Source organism: Wyeomyia smithii, chromosome 3, assembly GCF_029784165.1.
Source record: "Wyeomyia smithii strain HCP4-BCI-WySm-NY-G18 chromosome 3, ASM2978416v1, whole genome shotgun sequence".
In the NCBI taxonomy this organism is placed as follows: domain Eukaryota; kingdom Metazoa; phylum Arthropoda; class Insecta; order Diptera; family Culicidae; genus Wyeomyia; species Wyeomyia smithii.
The window spans coordinates 190,747,773-190,764,406 of NC_073696.1; the positions used below are offsets into that span (position 1 = coordinate 190,747,773).

Consider the following 16,634-nt stretch of genomic DNA (forward strand, 5'->3'; position numbering starts at 1 on the left):
TCGGAGAGAGGCAAAAAGTTAAAAAAAAATATTAATTAGGAGTAAAATATTCGTGCTGAAGAAATAGCGAAATAAAAAAATGACTTTGCATTTCGTACACTTCAATCACGAGCAATACCGGGAACGTACGAATAGCACAATACCAAATTTAAATTTTGTTGAGGCCATATGTTTTGATCAGAGCAGTTAAAGTTTTAAATAGCCTTTGAATTTCGTTTCTTTTCATAACTTTTGAACCACATGTCAAATTGCTATGGAATTTCTTACTTGTGAGTTTGAGAGACAACCCGTTCAAATGACACTATATATGTTCAAATAAATCGTGTGATTTTTGAGATAATATATTTTTATAATTTAATACATAACGGTTGGAATAAAAATACGATTATAGTCAAATAAAATGGGGACCTATAGGAAAGCCAAACTTTTCATTTGTCACTAAGATTGTTGAATTTAGTCCAGCCATTTTTGGGGAAACGAGTGAATTTGAAAAGTCACCGGAACATGTTTTTTTTCACAATTTTTGAACCACGTGTTTAATCACTATAGAAATCACCAATTAACCTTTAACTAGCCCGTTCATTTGATACCAATATAGTTCAAATCGGTTGTGTACTTTCTGAGATAATGAAGTTTTGTGATTTTCATATTTTGATACATTACAGACAAAGTAACAGACTGATTACATTGAAACTCAATAGGGTGTGATGAGGCAGCTAGACCCTTCATTTGACACTAATTTCGAGGAAATCGGTTCAACCATCTCTGAGAAAAGTGAGTGAGTTTAAGTAGTCTTCGGAATATGTTTCTTTTCAAGCTGGATTTCACATTTTTAAACATAACAGGCAAAGTAATAGTCCAATTGCAAAATAAATCAATAGGGTCTTATGAGGTAATTAGACCTTTCAAATGACACTGAATTTGTGGAAATCGGTTCAGCCATCTCTGAGAAACATGAGTGAGATTAAACACTCTCCAGAACACGTTTCTTTGAATAACTTCTGAACCACACGTTCAATCTTCATGAAACTCAAAAGTTGAGGGGTTTTTCAAGTAGCTTGTTCATTTAAAACCAATTTTGTTCAAATCGGTTGAGTAGTTTCTGAGATAATGATGTTTCGTCATTTTCACATTTTTAAACACAACCTCTAAACTAAAAATCCGATTGCAATGAAATTCAATAGGGTCTTATGGAGCAACTTGACCTCTCATTTGCAATTAATTTCATGAAGATCGGTCCAGCCATCTCTGAGAAAATCAAGTGAGATTGGGAGAGCGTTACACACACACACACACACACACACACACACACACACACACACACACACACACACACACACATACACACACACACACACACACATACGCACACACACATACAGAAAATGCTCAGCTCGTCAAACTTAGTCGATTGATATACGAGATTCGACCCTTTGGAGCACTTTTATACCTTTGGTTTTTCCAGTGATTGCTATACCTTTCTAGGAGAAAGGCGAAACATGAAACTCAAACAAATTCTTCAAAAACTCGTAAATCTTCAAAAAAATTTAAGAGACAGAAATTTTGTTCCTTTTACAAAGTTACATAAAATTTTCTAATCTAAAACTTTGTCGAAAACTGCAAAGCTCTAGCGTGTAAGAATAAAAAGTTGGTGTCGAAGCGCCATCTCTGCGGTCAAATCGAGAACTAAACTGAGCATCAAGTTGGCATCGCTACGCCACCTTTGCGGCTAAATTCCGAACCAATTCAAACATCCAAAATGACGCCCTAACTATACCAAGAAACTTTGTAGAAGATCGGAAACCGATTGGTCAAACCCTAAGAGCGCTATTAATTTCGTTCCGCTAGATTCCATTTCTGGCCCAGTGTGCAGTGGACCCCGTTGCTTTATTAACCTAAATTACCCACAAAAGCATAAGAGTCCTATATGACTTTTTGGGAAATTTTAGTTTATGCTGTCAATGTATCTAATTTTGTTCATATTTTCGTATGCCTTGATGAAATTCGAAAGTTTGTTTTGAAAAATACTGAAAAAAAAACCAAACCTTGGCTGTCCCATATTGAAAATAAAGGCACGCGAGCCCCATCCTTAGTATATATTCGATTGTGTTTAAATTTCACATATGTTATCAATTAAAAGAAAAGTGTTAACATAAAAACATCATTGACTTAAATAAATTTAAACACAGCTCATGTGTGCAAGGTACAATTAAAAATGAGCTAAAGATATCAAAACTTATTAAAACTAATGTGTTTTCGAAAAAAGTGAAAGTTATAGTAAAGTTGTTTTAATTGCCTTTCAGAAATCCTTCTTAGCATATGGGATGAGTGGAATCCATGTGTTCAGGATTGTGGCCTTAAGGTCTGCCCCAATTCCTTGTGGACTCTAGAAAAAATTCATTGTAGACTCTTTGTCGAACGAACTTCCGTTTATCAGCTTTAATTGCTTTTTGGTGAAAAACATACACCGGTTCATGTTGCAATCCGTTGAAACCGAATCGCTATATTGCAATTTAAATGATCTTGAAATGATGGACTGAAATAGACTTTGCACATGACAGATTCAATAAGGAATGATAGTAAATGCTTTGGCCGTCTTAGAATGCGTGGAGACTGATATGCGTTTATTCTTTGTACATAGAGAAAAAAAAAATAAAAGCAAACGAGTCCCATCGTTTATTTTCAAGCCTGGAATTCATGCAAAGGTTATTAGAATTCATGGAAATATATTATGTTCCACCTCATGAACATACAGATAAATAAAACATACTCTTAGTTAAGTAACTATTTACTTGCCTTCAATTCAAGGTTGGAACTTCATTTGCAATTTTCTCAATTGTGGGAATTTCCATATGGGCCCCTATGCTTCAATAGGCAGTACAGTTAACCATTATTACCTTGATTTCTCTTAACATAGGGTAAGTTATCCTATAGAGGACCCCTTTCTCATAGTGGACCACCCGCCAGATTAACTCAGTTTTTGCTGAAACACGAAAGATTTGCAGAAAACTTCCTTCGGGAAACATTTTAACCAACCAATCTGCATCACAAATATTGAAAAATTCCGATTTTTGTTGGGAGACATTGAGTTAATCTGACGAGTGGTCCACTCTAGGTTAATTAAGCAAAGAGGTCCACTATAGGCTAATTTACTCTACATTCATAAAATTAGGTTCTGACTAGTGATCCACGAAAGGAAGTGGTCCATTCAATGCAGTTCTACCCTACCAAAAAATTGTTTGTGAAGACTTGTTAAAATTATGTAGACAGCATTGCCGCCAGATTAACTGGTACCTTCCGCCAGATTAACTGGTACTGAATTGATGCGAAAACTCGAAGAATTTTTAGAAAGCTTTCATCAAGAAACATCTTATCCAGCTAATTTGCATCGTAAACATTTATAAGTTCTATTTTATGTTAGGGACCATCCATTAATGATGTCACGCAAAATATGGAAAAAATAACTCCTCCCCTCCCCCTTGTCACAAACTGTCACAACTTCCTAGACCGCCCCCCCCCCTCTCAATTACGTCAAGTTTCTATACCCCCCTCCCCCCTTCTTTGGTAATAATTGATTGAAAATTGAGAAGTTTGTTAAAAATGCATTTTTTCGAAATAAGAACAATTTTACTGAGAGAAAAACTGAAAAAGGCGTTTAATCCTTAATCAAAGGATGCTGTTGATGGAGTCGCATATCAACGACTTAGAAAGCCGAGGCAGTAACTGCAGCATCATTGCTTATTTTAGAAAGACCATCCATATTTAGTTCCACCTCTTCAATCAATTCGCAATCCAAATCTTCTCCACATGTGACAATAGCCAAGCATTCTTGTTTACGTTTTGTCACAGTTTTTGTGGGATTGAGAGAGACTAGAAAATTAATAAAATTTTTCTGTTATTCATAAACGAACATGCACAGTAAAACAGAATTTACGAACATCATTCTTTTTTAACGAAAAAAATGTCATTTATTTTATCTTAAGCACATCTTGAGCAAAAAAACGGATCGCAGAACGTGGTAAAACTATGAATGAATGATGCAAACATCATAAATAGTTCTGAGTTGAATTCTGTGGTTAGGTATGTGACTTTTTTATTTATTTTTTTTTATTTAAAATGTGATGTCACACTCAAGCTAACCCCCTCTCCCCCATATTTCACAATAATCGAAACCACCCCCCCCCCCCCTCACCGTAACGCGTTACATCATTAATGGATGGTCCCTTAAAAGAAATTAAGTTGATCTAACTGGTGGTCCACTATAGGTTAATGACGTAAATGGGTCCACCATAGGTTAATTTATCCTATCTTGTAACATTTGTTGCAACTTCCTTAATGAAACTTAAAACCAGTGGTTGCAAACTTGTGTTTCTGAAAATCGCGTTTTACTGAGTCGAGAAGATATCCATTTTGCCACTCCTTCTAACCGACAACTCCTCAACCATTATAATTCTCCGTCAACCATGCGATTGTGTCTCGAACACCACCCGCCGTTTTTTTCAATGATTTATCCTTCAATGATTTGCAAATTTTTAGTTTTGTTAAGTTGAAAAAAAAACAGAATATTTCCGTTTCCATAAAGTCACTCCTTTCGCCAACATAAACATTTCATCTGAGAGACAACGCTCTGAATTTAATTTTGTTCATTTTAGATGTTTTTGACTAATTATGTAGGATGTTATGGCATTTTGCCGTCGTTGACAATGATGTATCTATCTTTGTCTGTACCCTAAAGCAAACCACAATTTCATTGCTCAGTAGAGCGCAGAATTTAATCCCACATGCCGCTGGTTATGAACCTTTAAAGTTGTCTTCAAAAACTCGTGGATAATTCTAAGACTTTATCAAATTGTCACTATATCCTCGCTTCAGTTCATTAATAGTAACAAAATGATACAATACATATTGTTTTTCCATCACCGCACTCTTGCCCCGATACTGAGAGCCAAGCAATATGTAGGTATAATAAAAAAAGGAAAAATAAATTGTTTAATGCTTCAATAAACTTTTTCTATCGTTTAGTATTAAACATTTTAATAACTCGATTTGTTTCAAACCCACCCTTGAAGGCAAATTATGCAAAATTCCTCTACATCAACTTTCACACTGTTCCATTGAAGTTGTGATGCAAATTAGTTTACTCTCTCCACACATCACTAATTGCGCACATATCGTTTGCAGTAACGTGTAATACTGGCCAAGCGTAAAGCTATCAGTGCCGTACAAGCAGTCGACATCAGTTGATACTATTATAATGACGCTTCCAGAAGTGGGGTCTCTTATTTAGAAACAAAATGTTGCACTCCCCAGACCCGCTAGCTATTTTGTCCCCAAAAGCAGAGGCATTAAATGTTTTTAAATTATTCTAAAATTCAGAATTAATGTTGAAATTAAAATCGAAAATTTCACTTCCCACAAGGAACACAGCAACGCCGTATAATCCCTATGGCTTAGCGGTAACATCAAGTGCGTTTGACAGAAGCAGGGTAAATCGCACGTGCTCTGTATGAGGTTAAGGTTTTGGGGGGGTTGGAAATACCTTGCCGAGGAAACTGCCATCGCCGTTCAGCTGCAAGCTGTGTCGATGCTGGCAGAGCGCTGCATGCGGAATCGCAATCGTGTGGCCAACGCTTGGTCTCCGGTCCATCGGAAGAAGATGAGGCGGCGAGATGCTTTGGATGGCAGTTGCAGTAGTGGTTGCTGTCGTCGTTATCGTGACCGTTGTCGTGGTTGTAGTGCTCAGATAAGACTGAGTTATTATTTTCGGACTTTCGTGTCCATTTTGGTACACCGTTGCATGCTCTTTACCAGTCTGCTGCTGATGTTGTTGTTGTTGGACGCTGTTGCTGGTCGGATTATGGCATGGCGTAGTAGTTACCGTTGGTGGGGATTGAGGTATTTTAATCTGCTGCTGTTGTTGGAGCTGCTGGTGCTGCTGTTGTTGCGTCGTATTAGAAGTATCGGTCGTACAAATTGTTGGCGTCAATGGTTCTTTCCGTTGTTTGGGATTAACACGTTCTGGCAATGGTGAAGTAGGTACTTTGCCATATTTGAACGTTCCTTCCGTGGGAGTCTGATCTTCGGACTTATCCTCTCCGCCCGATCCGGTAGATCCCACAAGGGTGACACTGCTTAGATTCGATGGTGATGATGGTCCACTCTTTGCTGCTTCTGTAAATACACAATAACCAACCCGTAACAAGGATGGCTCATAAGCTTTCACTTCAATTGAATTTAATTACCGGTAAACGTATCAGTGCTGCTAGATCCGGCCATTGCTTTCGGTATCGACAGGTACGAGTCATCCTGAGGTTGCGGATGGATTTGATGCTGTGATTTACTCTGCATGTGGGTGTTGTCGACTTTGGCAGGTGAGCTTTGCTTCTCCTCTTTGCTGTCATGATGATGTGCGGCTCCATGGATTATAACTGGTCCTACCTGCTCCGGAATCCAGGAGAGAGTTTCTTGCTCCGAACTTTGATGGCTTGCATAGCCACGGCGGGATCCGCGGAAACGGAGACCCGCGGAATCGCCACTCATCGAGCGGTCGCGATCGGCACCTTCGGAGCAGTACCCTGAAATATTGAACCGAAAAGGAAAATAGTGTTAGTATTTTTTTCATTTTTTATCGTTTACTATGTAAACATAGCGTTCGTTTATGTTACCAACTCATAGGTATTTTCAGATTCCATGTGTTTATGTTTGTTGTAGAATAGTTCTAGTCTGTTTTTTTTTTTAAATTATGCCTAATCAAATTTTTTAAATATATTTTTTATGTTTTATCTTCAAATATAATTGAATATTAAATTTGTAGACATTCGTCAAACCTCTATATTCAATTCTTTCAATTCAGAACTTGAGAACGGTTGGTGTTTAGACTAAAAAGTTTATTCACACGAATTTGCCAAAAATTTCACTAAATCACAATGATATAATAGATAAAAGATAAAAGATTCGATAATGTTTAATGTTTGTTCATCGTTGAATGTAACTTTACCTTTAGAAATACAGATCGAACTCTACTATGCGAAGGCTTTGATAAAGTTTATAAGGATTTAGAGGAAATGCTGAAATCGGTTGTTGTAAATGCCATTAGACATCTTCAAAAAAAAATTAAAAGTCGTTGTTTAGTATGTTACCTTATATACATGTCAAACACCGACACACAATTCTAAGGTAATTCTTAACTTTTAATTTTGTCATAATAAGTTTTTATTGAAAATTCAACTTTTTTTTTGGGGTGCCAATGAGCTGTATGAAAAAAATTAACCTTCGAATATCGTTTAGCAGTAGAGCTCAAAGTTCCGACTTCTCGAGAAATATCCTCATACAAAATTTCAGCACAATCGAACTTGAGGAAGTAGTACCTGAAAGCAGTCATACTTTAATTTTTTCAGACTGAGAGGAAAAGTACAGGATATTGTTGATATCAGAAAATGTTTTGATGCATGATGTCTTGCATCAAACTAAAATATTTGTAGAAGAAAGAAGAACCTAACATGCCGATAATCTCTACGCCTTTTTGCTTAATTTTTTTGGCTACCCACAGCGCAACTGCACCAAGTATCCAATTTAAAAAGTGATGTTTCGTAACGCAGTTAATCTTGTTGATATTATTTTCTTCGTCTCTGAAGAGTATTCGATAGCACCATTCGAAAATAGCACCAATTATAAATATTTCCGCAACCAGTTTGTGCCTTTTCAGCTGACCTCAAGGCACGGCTCAACAAGCCAGTCGTCGTAGGTTCGAATCTATGCTCGGGATTGTCCTGTATACTGATTAGTTGGCTGCAAAGTTTATGTATATTGAACAGAAGGTTGGGTACCGAATCGGAATGTAGCATACGGCTTTGCTTTTGATTTTGATGTCCGGGGACCGGAAATCAACATTAGACGCCATTTTGAATTTCAAGACCCTCAAATACGGACGAACTATACGAATTCATTAAGGACAAGCACATTGTTTATTACAAAATTAGGGGAATGGTGACAATTATCAAAGCTAGTATCTATGCTGCAGAGCAAAAACAGCAGGCTTGATGAGAAGGAGCCGTGAATAGATCATTGCACGATGACGACACAAAAAAGAAGAAGAAAGAGATTTGACAGTTGTCGCGGATTTGTTTACATAGTAAAATGTTCGGCTCGAATTAAAATGTGGAAGTGTCTTGTTAATAATTGCGTTTCCAAGAATAAACTAAAAGATTACAGTAACGAATTCGCAGAGGCGGAGAGTTTTCCCAATTCTTTTCGTACTCGTATCATTTATTTTCACTTCTATCACTAAACACTGAATGGAAAACAATTCTAACACCTAGTAAACAAACCGAGTGCCAGAAAAGTGAGCTCAGACGTGAAAAGAGAGCCCGGACGAACACATAAGATTCGCATGGATTCTCTAGGATTCCTCACATTGGAATCGTGAAGCGTCCTAGATAAGGAATCCTGAAAAAAGAATCCTCGAGAATGCTCAGTCTATAGGGCTAGGATTCCTGAATTAGAATTGTGTAATGAGAATCCGTCGGATTCCCTAGGATTCCTCACATAGAAATCGTGAAGCATCCTTGATGAGGAATTCTGAAGAATGCCCTCAGGAATGCCCTGTCTATGGAGCTAGCTTCGAAATAGGGTGACCATAAAAAACGACTGTGTTCGATGTATTTAATTTTGAAAAAATTCATAACTTTTGAACCAGTTGATCGATTTTCGATCTTTTTGAGTCAAATTAAAGGTAATTACGTCTAGTTATAAGAAAAAATACCAAAAAATAAATCTGGGTGCTATTATATGCATAATGTATAAAATTATTGAAATTTTCGGCTTGTTTTTAAATTGAATTTACTCAAATTCAAAAACTAACATATCTCTAAAAGTTCCTCCATTTATAGAGTCAAGTATGCCCTTCAAAATGAGACCAAGAGATATTTTTTATGTTTACCCCAAAAAAGAATGACCTACAAATGAAAAACGCATATTTTTTGATGAACAATATTAATAACTTTGAGTAAAATTGAGATATTTACGATGTCAGCATTGCAAATTCTTTCTCTTAAAAAGCTCTAAAAGCCGTTCAAAGTCAGTTTTGAGATGAAACTTGAAAAAAAACGTTAGAGCGTAAAATATGTTTTACCTTTGTTATACTAAACAAAGGTTATAAAATCGGTCGAAAAACGCAAAATAGATCCAAGATCCGGAGGGCCGAATGGTATGTACCATTCCGATTTTGATGTTCTTAGGCGCAAATGAAAGCTGCTGAGCTCCCCTAATATCCTACTGGCTTAAGTTTCTATTAGTTACTGAAGATTCAAGAAAATGGACAAAAAATATTTTTGACTTGAACTGTTTAAATATTTTCGAAGACTTTCAGTCAGAAAGAAATTTCTCACTCTTTCTCTCTTACTCTTTCTCTCTCTCTCTCTCTCTCTCTCTTGCTCTTTTTATATCTATTCAATTTTAACAAAATAAGAATCAAAGACAGCTTTTTACCTTTGTTATACTAAACAAAGGTTATAAAATCGATCGAAAAACGCAAAATAGATCCAAGGCACGGAGCGCCGAACCGTATATGCCATTCGACTCAGCTCGATGAACTGAGCAATGTCTGTTCGTGTGTATGTGTGTGTATGTGTGTGTGTATGTGTGCTGTCTGTATGTATGTGACACAAAATACTAACGCACCTTTCTTATAGAACGCAATATCCGATTTTGATGATTTTATATGCAAATGAAAGCTACTGTGCTCTCCTAGAATGCTACCAAATGGATTTTTGATTAGTGGCTTAGATTTCGAGATATTGACCAAAGAGTATTTTTTACATAGGATATTTGACTTTAAACACAAAATGAATCTGTTGAGGGCCAAGTATTGTATACCAATTGACTCAGTTCAACTAAATGAACACTGCCTGTTTATATGTGTATGTGTGTATGTACGTGTGTAGGTGAAAATAAGTTGTTTATCTGTGTGGTATATCAAAATCGAACAAAGAAAAACAAGAAAAAATCTCACCTTTCTTACAGAACGCATTATACGATTTTGGTGTATACAAGTGCAAATGGAAGCTCCAAAGCTCTTTAAAAATCATACTGAGCGAGTTGTTTCATCAGTTGCTTGAATGTTAGAATATTTCAATCAGAATGTATAAACATAAGATATTTTACATTTTGGATCATTTCTCTCTCTATCTTTCTTTTTTTTTCTATCTCCCTTTCTCGCTCTCACTTTTTTCAACCGCTATTTATTTCTCAAAAGAAACTAAGAGTAAAAGACATCTGTGCTGTGTTTCATACTCTGTGTAGTGCGTTCTAACTAGTGTAAATTAATGAACCTTTTGTTTTCAATAGCTCTTCACTAACAGTTTTCAATATATTTCAGAGGAAACCGGAATGTTTATTTAAGTCCGCTTTCTACTCACCTGATACACTACGCTTTTGTGTATTATAAATATTGCTTTCTAATTTAAAAGTCAGTGCAAACAGAGTATCCATATTATCCCACTTCTCGTTGTCGCAGTAAGTTTTATAAAGTTCTGAAATTGTTTTGGATTTTACCATACAGCCTAGGCCTTGAAAAAGTGTAACGTTTTCGAATACACTTTGGAAAGCCAAAATCCTTGAGTCTTGCGAAAAACCTTCATTTTCAAATCATAAATTTGGAATAGAATTAAACTGACAACTTTCAACAGCAGTTATATGAATTTCAATGCGATCTTTTAGCATTTGATCCTCACAGATTGTATCAAGATTTTTATTGATTTCTTGAAATAATCACACGCATGATTCAAGTACCTTTTGAACGGTTACAAAGCATTCAACGCGTTCCTGTATAATTACGATCTATAATTTCTTAAGAGCAAGTTTGTAGAACTTTGCTGCAATTCGTAGGAAATACTCGATGCTAATTCATAATCTACAATCATTAGGTTCTTTTCTAGATTTTGTGATTTTTTAAAACGAAGCCATTGTGGTATTTAAGCTTGGATTATGAGAAATTATTTCAACAGTATTGCAATGAACTGACAAACATATTTGCTGATCTAGAATGAAATCTGCATCACTGTTATTGTTTCTGGGCGTTCGATTATGTCAAAAATTCATAAATTGTTTCTATCCTAGACAGAAGTTTGACCTCTATTCGCCCTAATTTTTTTGATCTGATCTGGGAGTCTGGGGGGATCGCTATATTCCGCCACAACAGTAGAACAAATTCTTCTTCCATCTACAAAGATAAAAAAGTTAGATACTTGATTGCATCGAAAATGTTGGTCACCCTAATTTTTGATAATTTTTCAATGAGCGCTTTATCATATGTAACAACTCTGTAGAAAAAAATTTTCTCTAAAATGTTGCTATAGAGCTCTAGACCCAAATTTCCCCCTAAATTCGGTTTCTGGACTATTGTGCAATGATCTATACTGAAAAATAGTTGGCAGAGAAAACAGTCATGTTGGTTGAAGGAATGAAAATGACGAGAAATGAAAAATTTCCTGTTGGAAAAAGAGATTGTGACACACCGGATAAGGGAGAAGCAAGTAAAAAAAAAAGAAGAAAGTCATTATGAAAAAAAAAAATAATTTTATACATAAAAAGAAAAGTGAAAAAAAAGTGAAAAAGAAATGAAAAATGAAAAGTCCAGGTCTCGCTTGAAGAGCATCAAGGGTGATGCATTAATTGTAGAAGCCAGTGAAAATGTCTCGTATGCAGCACTTCTTCTTGGGCTCAGAATTTAAAGAGATAGGAGAAAATGTGGTCAAGACAGGGGAAACGCTCTCTGTACGGAAAAACGACCGGACGGTCAGAAGTGCCGCTTTCAAGGAGGTCGTCGCGGGCGATGAAACAAGTGTAAAGACCTCAACCCTGAAGGCGGTAAACGAATTGGAAACTGAAAATTAGGTGGACAGTGGACCTTTGAGAGTAACGCCTTGTTTAACTAAACAAAGAGAAAGTAGCTTCATGTGTATGGGCTTCGGTATGGGGTCATCAGGCATGGAGCATCGACGGCCCAGATAGGCCCAAGCTGTGAAGGGGGTGTGGTTACGAGGGTCATATGCGCCAAACCAACTAGTTGTATGCTTTGCAAAGGAGGACGATGGTAGCAATTACGTAACGGAGGTTTTTAAATGCCCGATGTATGAGAAAGCGTCGACGGCACAAAATACGGTGGTCCAGCCAGGCTTCATTCTGATGGAAGCTAGTCAATACTATAGATGGAGAGCCACCAGAGGAGTTGAAAAACTGTAAGAGAGGAGTCGTTAGCCAAATGGCAACAAATATGGCATTCATCGACGAATAGTAGATGAACACACAGGCTGATACCGGATCTGTCAATGTGGCTCAGCCGGAAGTACGAGGAAGTAAACTTCCACCTCACTCAGTTTCTCTTAGGGCACGGTTGTTTTAGGCAGTACCTGCATCGCTTCGGATACCTAGCATCACCTACATGTCCAGAGTATAGAAACAGTAAAACACGTGGTCTGTAAATGTTCGAGATTCACAACACGTAGAGATATTTCCGACCCTGAATATCGAAAACGTCGTCGGAGAAATGTGTCGTGACGCAGAAACGTGGTCTGTAGTTAGCACTACACCTTACCTTACGAAACATTCCCAAGCCGCGCTGTGGCCTTTGCTGTACGTGAGAGTCGTTTCCATTCCACTCGGCTGCAGTTCGCCAACTCTGCAGTCTGTGCAGGGTCCGTAGGTCGCTCGCTGTGCACCTCTCCTTACCGTCCCTAACGGATTGGTTTCATGAAACATCTTTACCGGGCCGTCGTCCGACATCCTTACGACATGCCCAGTCTACCGCAACCTGCTAATCTTAGCAGTGTGGACGCTAGATGGCTCCCCAAGCAGCTCCTGCAGTTCGTGGTACATTCGCCTGCTCCACGTCCAGTTGTCCATCTGCAGTCCGCCGAAAATGGTACGCCACACCTTCCACTCGAAGACCGCAAGGGTGCGTTGGTCCTCCACAAGCATAGTCCATGTCTCAAGCCCGTAGAGGACTACCGGTCTGAGCAGCGTCCTGTAGATGGTTAACTTGGTGCAGCGACATATTCTACCCGATCGGAGCGTCCTTCGGAGACCAAAATATGCACGATTTCCTGCCATAATGCGCCGATGAATTTTTCTGCTGGTATCATTGTCGGCAGTTACCGTGAGCCTAGGTACTCGTCGACCACCTCGATTTCATCACCACCAAGTTGAACTCGAGGTGGGAGGCTAGCACTGTTCTCGTGAACCCCTTTCGTTCATGTACTTCGTCTTCGATGCATTGATGACCACTCCAATCTGTTTGGCTTCGGCCTTCAGTCCTATGTACGTATCCGCCATATTCACAAAGGTCCGAGCTACGATGTCGATATCGTCGGCGAAGCCAAACAGTTGAACCGATTTTTGGAATATCGTACCACTCGTGTTAACCCCCGCTCTTCTAATGATACCTTCCAGGGCAATGTTAAACAGTAGGCACAAGAGACTATTACCTTACCTTAAACCACTTCGGGTTTCGAAGGAGCTCGAGAGTCAGCAGCTACAACTCGATCCATCGTCGCTTTAACCAACCGCGTTAGTTTGTCCGGGAATCCGTAGTCGTGTATAATTTGTCATAGCTGGTCTCTGAGCCCGTTGCATTTGCGGAATTTCTGCACAACCTGCCTAATCTGTTCCGTGGTCGCACGGGCACCCATGAATCCCGACTGTAGTGCCCCACGAACTGCTTCGCAAAGGGTGAGTCAACAATAGCGTATTTGGAACAGTACATTGTGGTCAGCAGAGTGATTGCAGAAGATTGGATTTCAAAAAAAAGCTGGATGTTTGGGTGCCACATGAGTTGACACAAAAAACATGGAACCTGTATCACGGTCGACAACCTCAAGCGAAAAAAATCGTGGTCGAAATGCGGTGAACCGGCCCAAACCATCGTCAAGCCCGGATTAACGGCCAGGAAGGTTTTGCTGTGTGTTTGGTGGGATTGGAAGGGAATCATCCACTATGAGCTGCTCAACTATGGCCAGACCCACAATTCGGTTATCTATTGTGAGCAGCTCGACCGTCTGAGGCAGGCGATTGACCATAAGCGGCCAGCATTGGTCAAAAGGAATGGTGTTGTTTTCCACCAGGGCAACGCTCGGCCTTACACATCTCCGATGACCCGCCAGGAGCTACGGGAGCTCGGATGGGATGTCCTATCTCACCGACCGTATAGTCCGGACCTGGCACCTAGTGATTACTATTTCTTCCGGTCCATGCAAAACGCTCTTGGTGATACTAAGTTGACCTCAAAAGAGGCTTACGAAAACTGGCTGTCTGAGTTTTTTTGCAAATAAGAAGGGGGGGTTTTATAAAGGGGGAATAATGAAGTTGCGACATACGACATTTGCGAAATACGACATTTCGTTTTCCCCAACCCAATATTTTTCATTGTTAGGGAACTAGAATTATATTGTCCATTGCACAGTGGGGCGACTCCATACAAATGCTGGCCAAGCAAAAAATATCTTAAAATCATGGAAAATACTTGGTTTTTATGTAATTATGTAATTTTGAGATGCTGAATCCGAATTTGATAATATTTTTGCATGAAAATGCATATTTTTGACGCCAGGGAAATTTTCGTGTGTTTTATACATATTATACGAGGAAAATTTTACGTCGGTTCAAATCTTTTGGAAAATAAAATGCATGATGCTTTTAAGACTTTCATATGTCATAAAAAAACATAAAATATTAATTAGTTATGAAGAAAATAAAAAAATATCAATTAAAAAATATGCTTTGTGTTTTGTTATGACTTGTTTTATTCAAAGTGACTATACTACATTGCTTCTATTTATCGCATTCTTCTTTCTATTCACTTCTACCTTCATCTTTTTTTTGTGTTCATTTTCAATACAGTTTTAATATCTTCAGGGAGGGTTTTCAAAAGGCAGTTTCTAACGTCAAAATAATAATTCACTATTAGCTCTGTAGAAATTAGCAGGCGATGTATTATGTCATGGTTTGTGTTTACACAATTGTTTTTACATGTGACTGGTATGATATAAACTTAAAACATGATTTTGGTACTCAGTGCTGGTGATCCAAAACATAAACGATGATAAGTTTTGATACTTCGTTAATTATCGGAATATAGATGAGCTTAACTTGTAAATATGAAAATAGTGTGATTAATTTTACTGAAACATGATTGAAAACGTTGATTTTATCAAACAAATACGAGCCATTTGTTATTCTGTTGACGGTTTGCAGTGTACAATTTGAATTTATATTTTGAAAGTCCGATATGTGCCGTACACTCGTTGCTTCTCTTCGAAAGAAGGGTACTCTGCGCAACTCTGCGCAAGATCGGACTAGATGCATTTAGAAGAATTTTTTTCAAGCAATCTTTCAAAACCAGTGCCAATAGTGCCAAACCCTGCCGTCTAAACTTTAAACGCTGTTTTATGCAAAAAATACGTATTTTTTTAATTCCGCCTAATTTTTTTGAGTATTACAATGAGATTTAACACTGTCCAATCATGAGGATTCATTTTCCACTATTTTATATACAACTTTTCCTTAGACGTCATCAAGATTCAAGTTACCCTTGTGGCTCCAGCAAGTTTCGCAACATTGCATTTTTTCCAAGAAAAACGCTAAAAAACACTGACTCTGTACACTTTGAAAAATCATAGAAAATTCAAATTTTGTCGTAATGCTCTAAAAATTTGGATTCTGACACTTCAATAGTATAAAACTATAGGAAAAATATAATTGAAGTGAAATTCGCATTTTCAATTTTGGGTCGATGGCCAGCGATTCCCCACTGTGCATTGATGTGAACTTTCGTAATAAAGCTTATACACTTTCTATGCCTTCTAACTTATCGAACTCAATTATCTTTTTTATTTCTTTCATCACCATCCGAAAGAGCTCATTTTTTAAATCTACTGTTATGCTCTTTAGGGAAGCTGCGATAATTGAGCCCATCATCAACTCTAACAAAATAGAGTACATACTACCTGGCAGAAACTGTGCGAGTTTGTCGAGTCTTTGTACTGAGATTTTGATACACGAAATAATCGACGAATTTGTGTACCATCTCGTGACCTGTGACAACGAAGTCTTTTTTAAACCACTGCTACCATTATTTTAATCTGTTGTGGTACAACGCTGTTAGCCGGGAAGTAACAAGACGGATAGCTCCCGGATAGATCCCGGAGCACGCATGCCTGTGCGCTTTAAAAGACGCTGAATCTATTGACAGCACTCTACGGCCTAGAATGTTGATTGCATTCATTACTTGGCGGAAAACCAGTGAATGAACCACCAAGTGTACCAAGCAGAGCTCTACATTTTCGAAACAAAACAATGGAACTGATATACTCGCGCTGTCATTTCGATTCGAACAGTTTCATTTTCCCTTGATTCTTTTCGACTACTATCAACGAATCACTTCTTTCTCATTATCCGTCTTTATTATTTCGGATCATTTCAAATAGAACTAATGACTATTTCAATCGACGGAGAGAGTGACAGAGGGAGAGACTCTTTCCTTTCCTTCAGCGTCTCAATTGAAATTAGCTCCGCATCGCGTCGTTTGATGGTAGTTTTCTAATACCGCAGGCCTTAGTTAGAACGGCAATGGCATCTAATAA

At 38.0% G+C, this 16,634-nt stretch overlaps 1 protein-coding gene across 8 annotated transcripts in view; it reads right to left on the bottom strand.

Annotated features, from left to right (window-relative positions):
• Positions 1-16,634, bottom strand: part of LOC129733224 (ras-specific guanine nucleotide-releasing factor 2-like) — a 502,518-nt gene that overhangs the window by 355,174 nt on the left and 130,710 nt on the right. For all 8 annotated transcript variants that reach the window (XM_055694893.1, XM_055694895.1, XM_055694896.1 and 5 more), the window contains exons 13-14: positions 6,243-6,575; positions 5,540-6,171 (exon numbers count right to left, since the gene is read on the bottom strand). In XM_055694893.1, the coding sequence (XP_055550868.1) occupies positions 5,540-6,171; positions 6,243-6,575 (965 nt within the window). The remainder of the gene's footprint in view (positions 1-5,539; positions 6,172-6,242; positions 6,576-16,634) is intronic.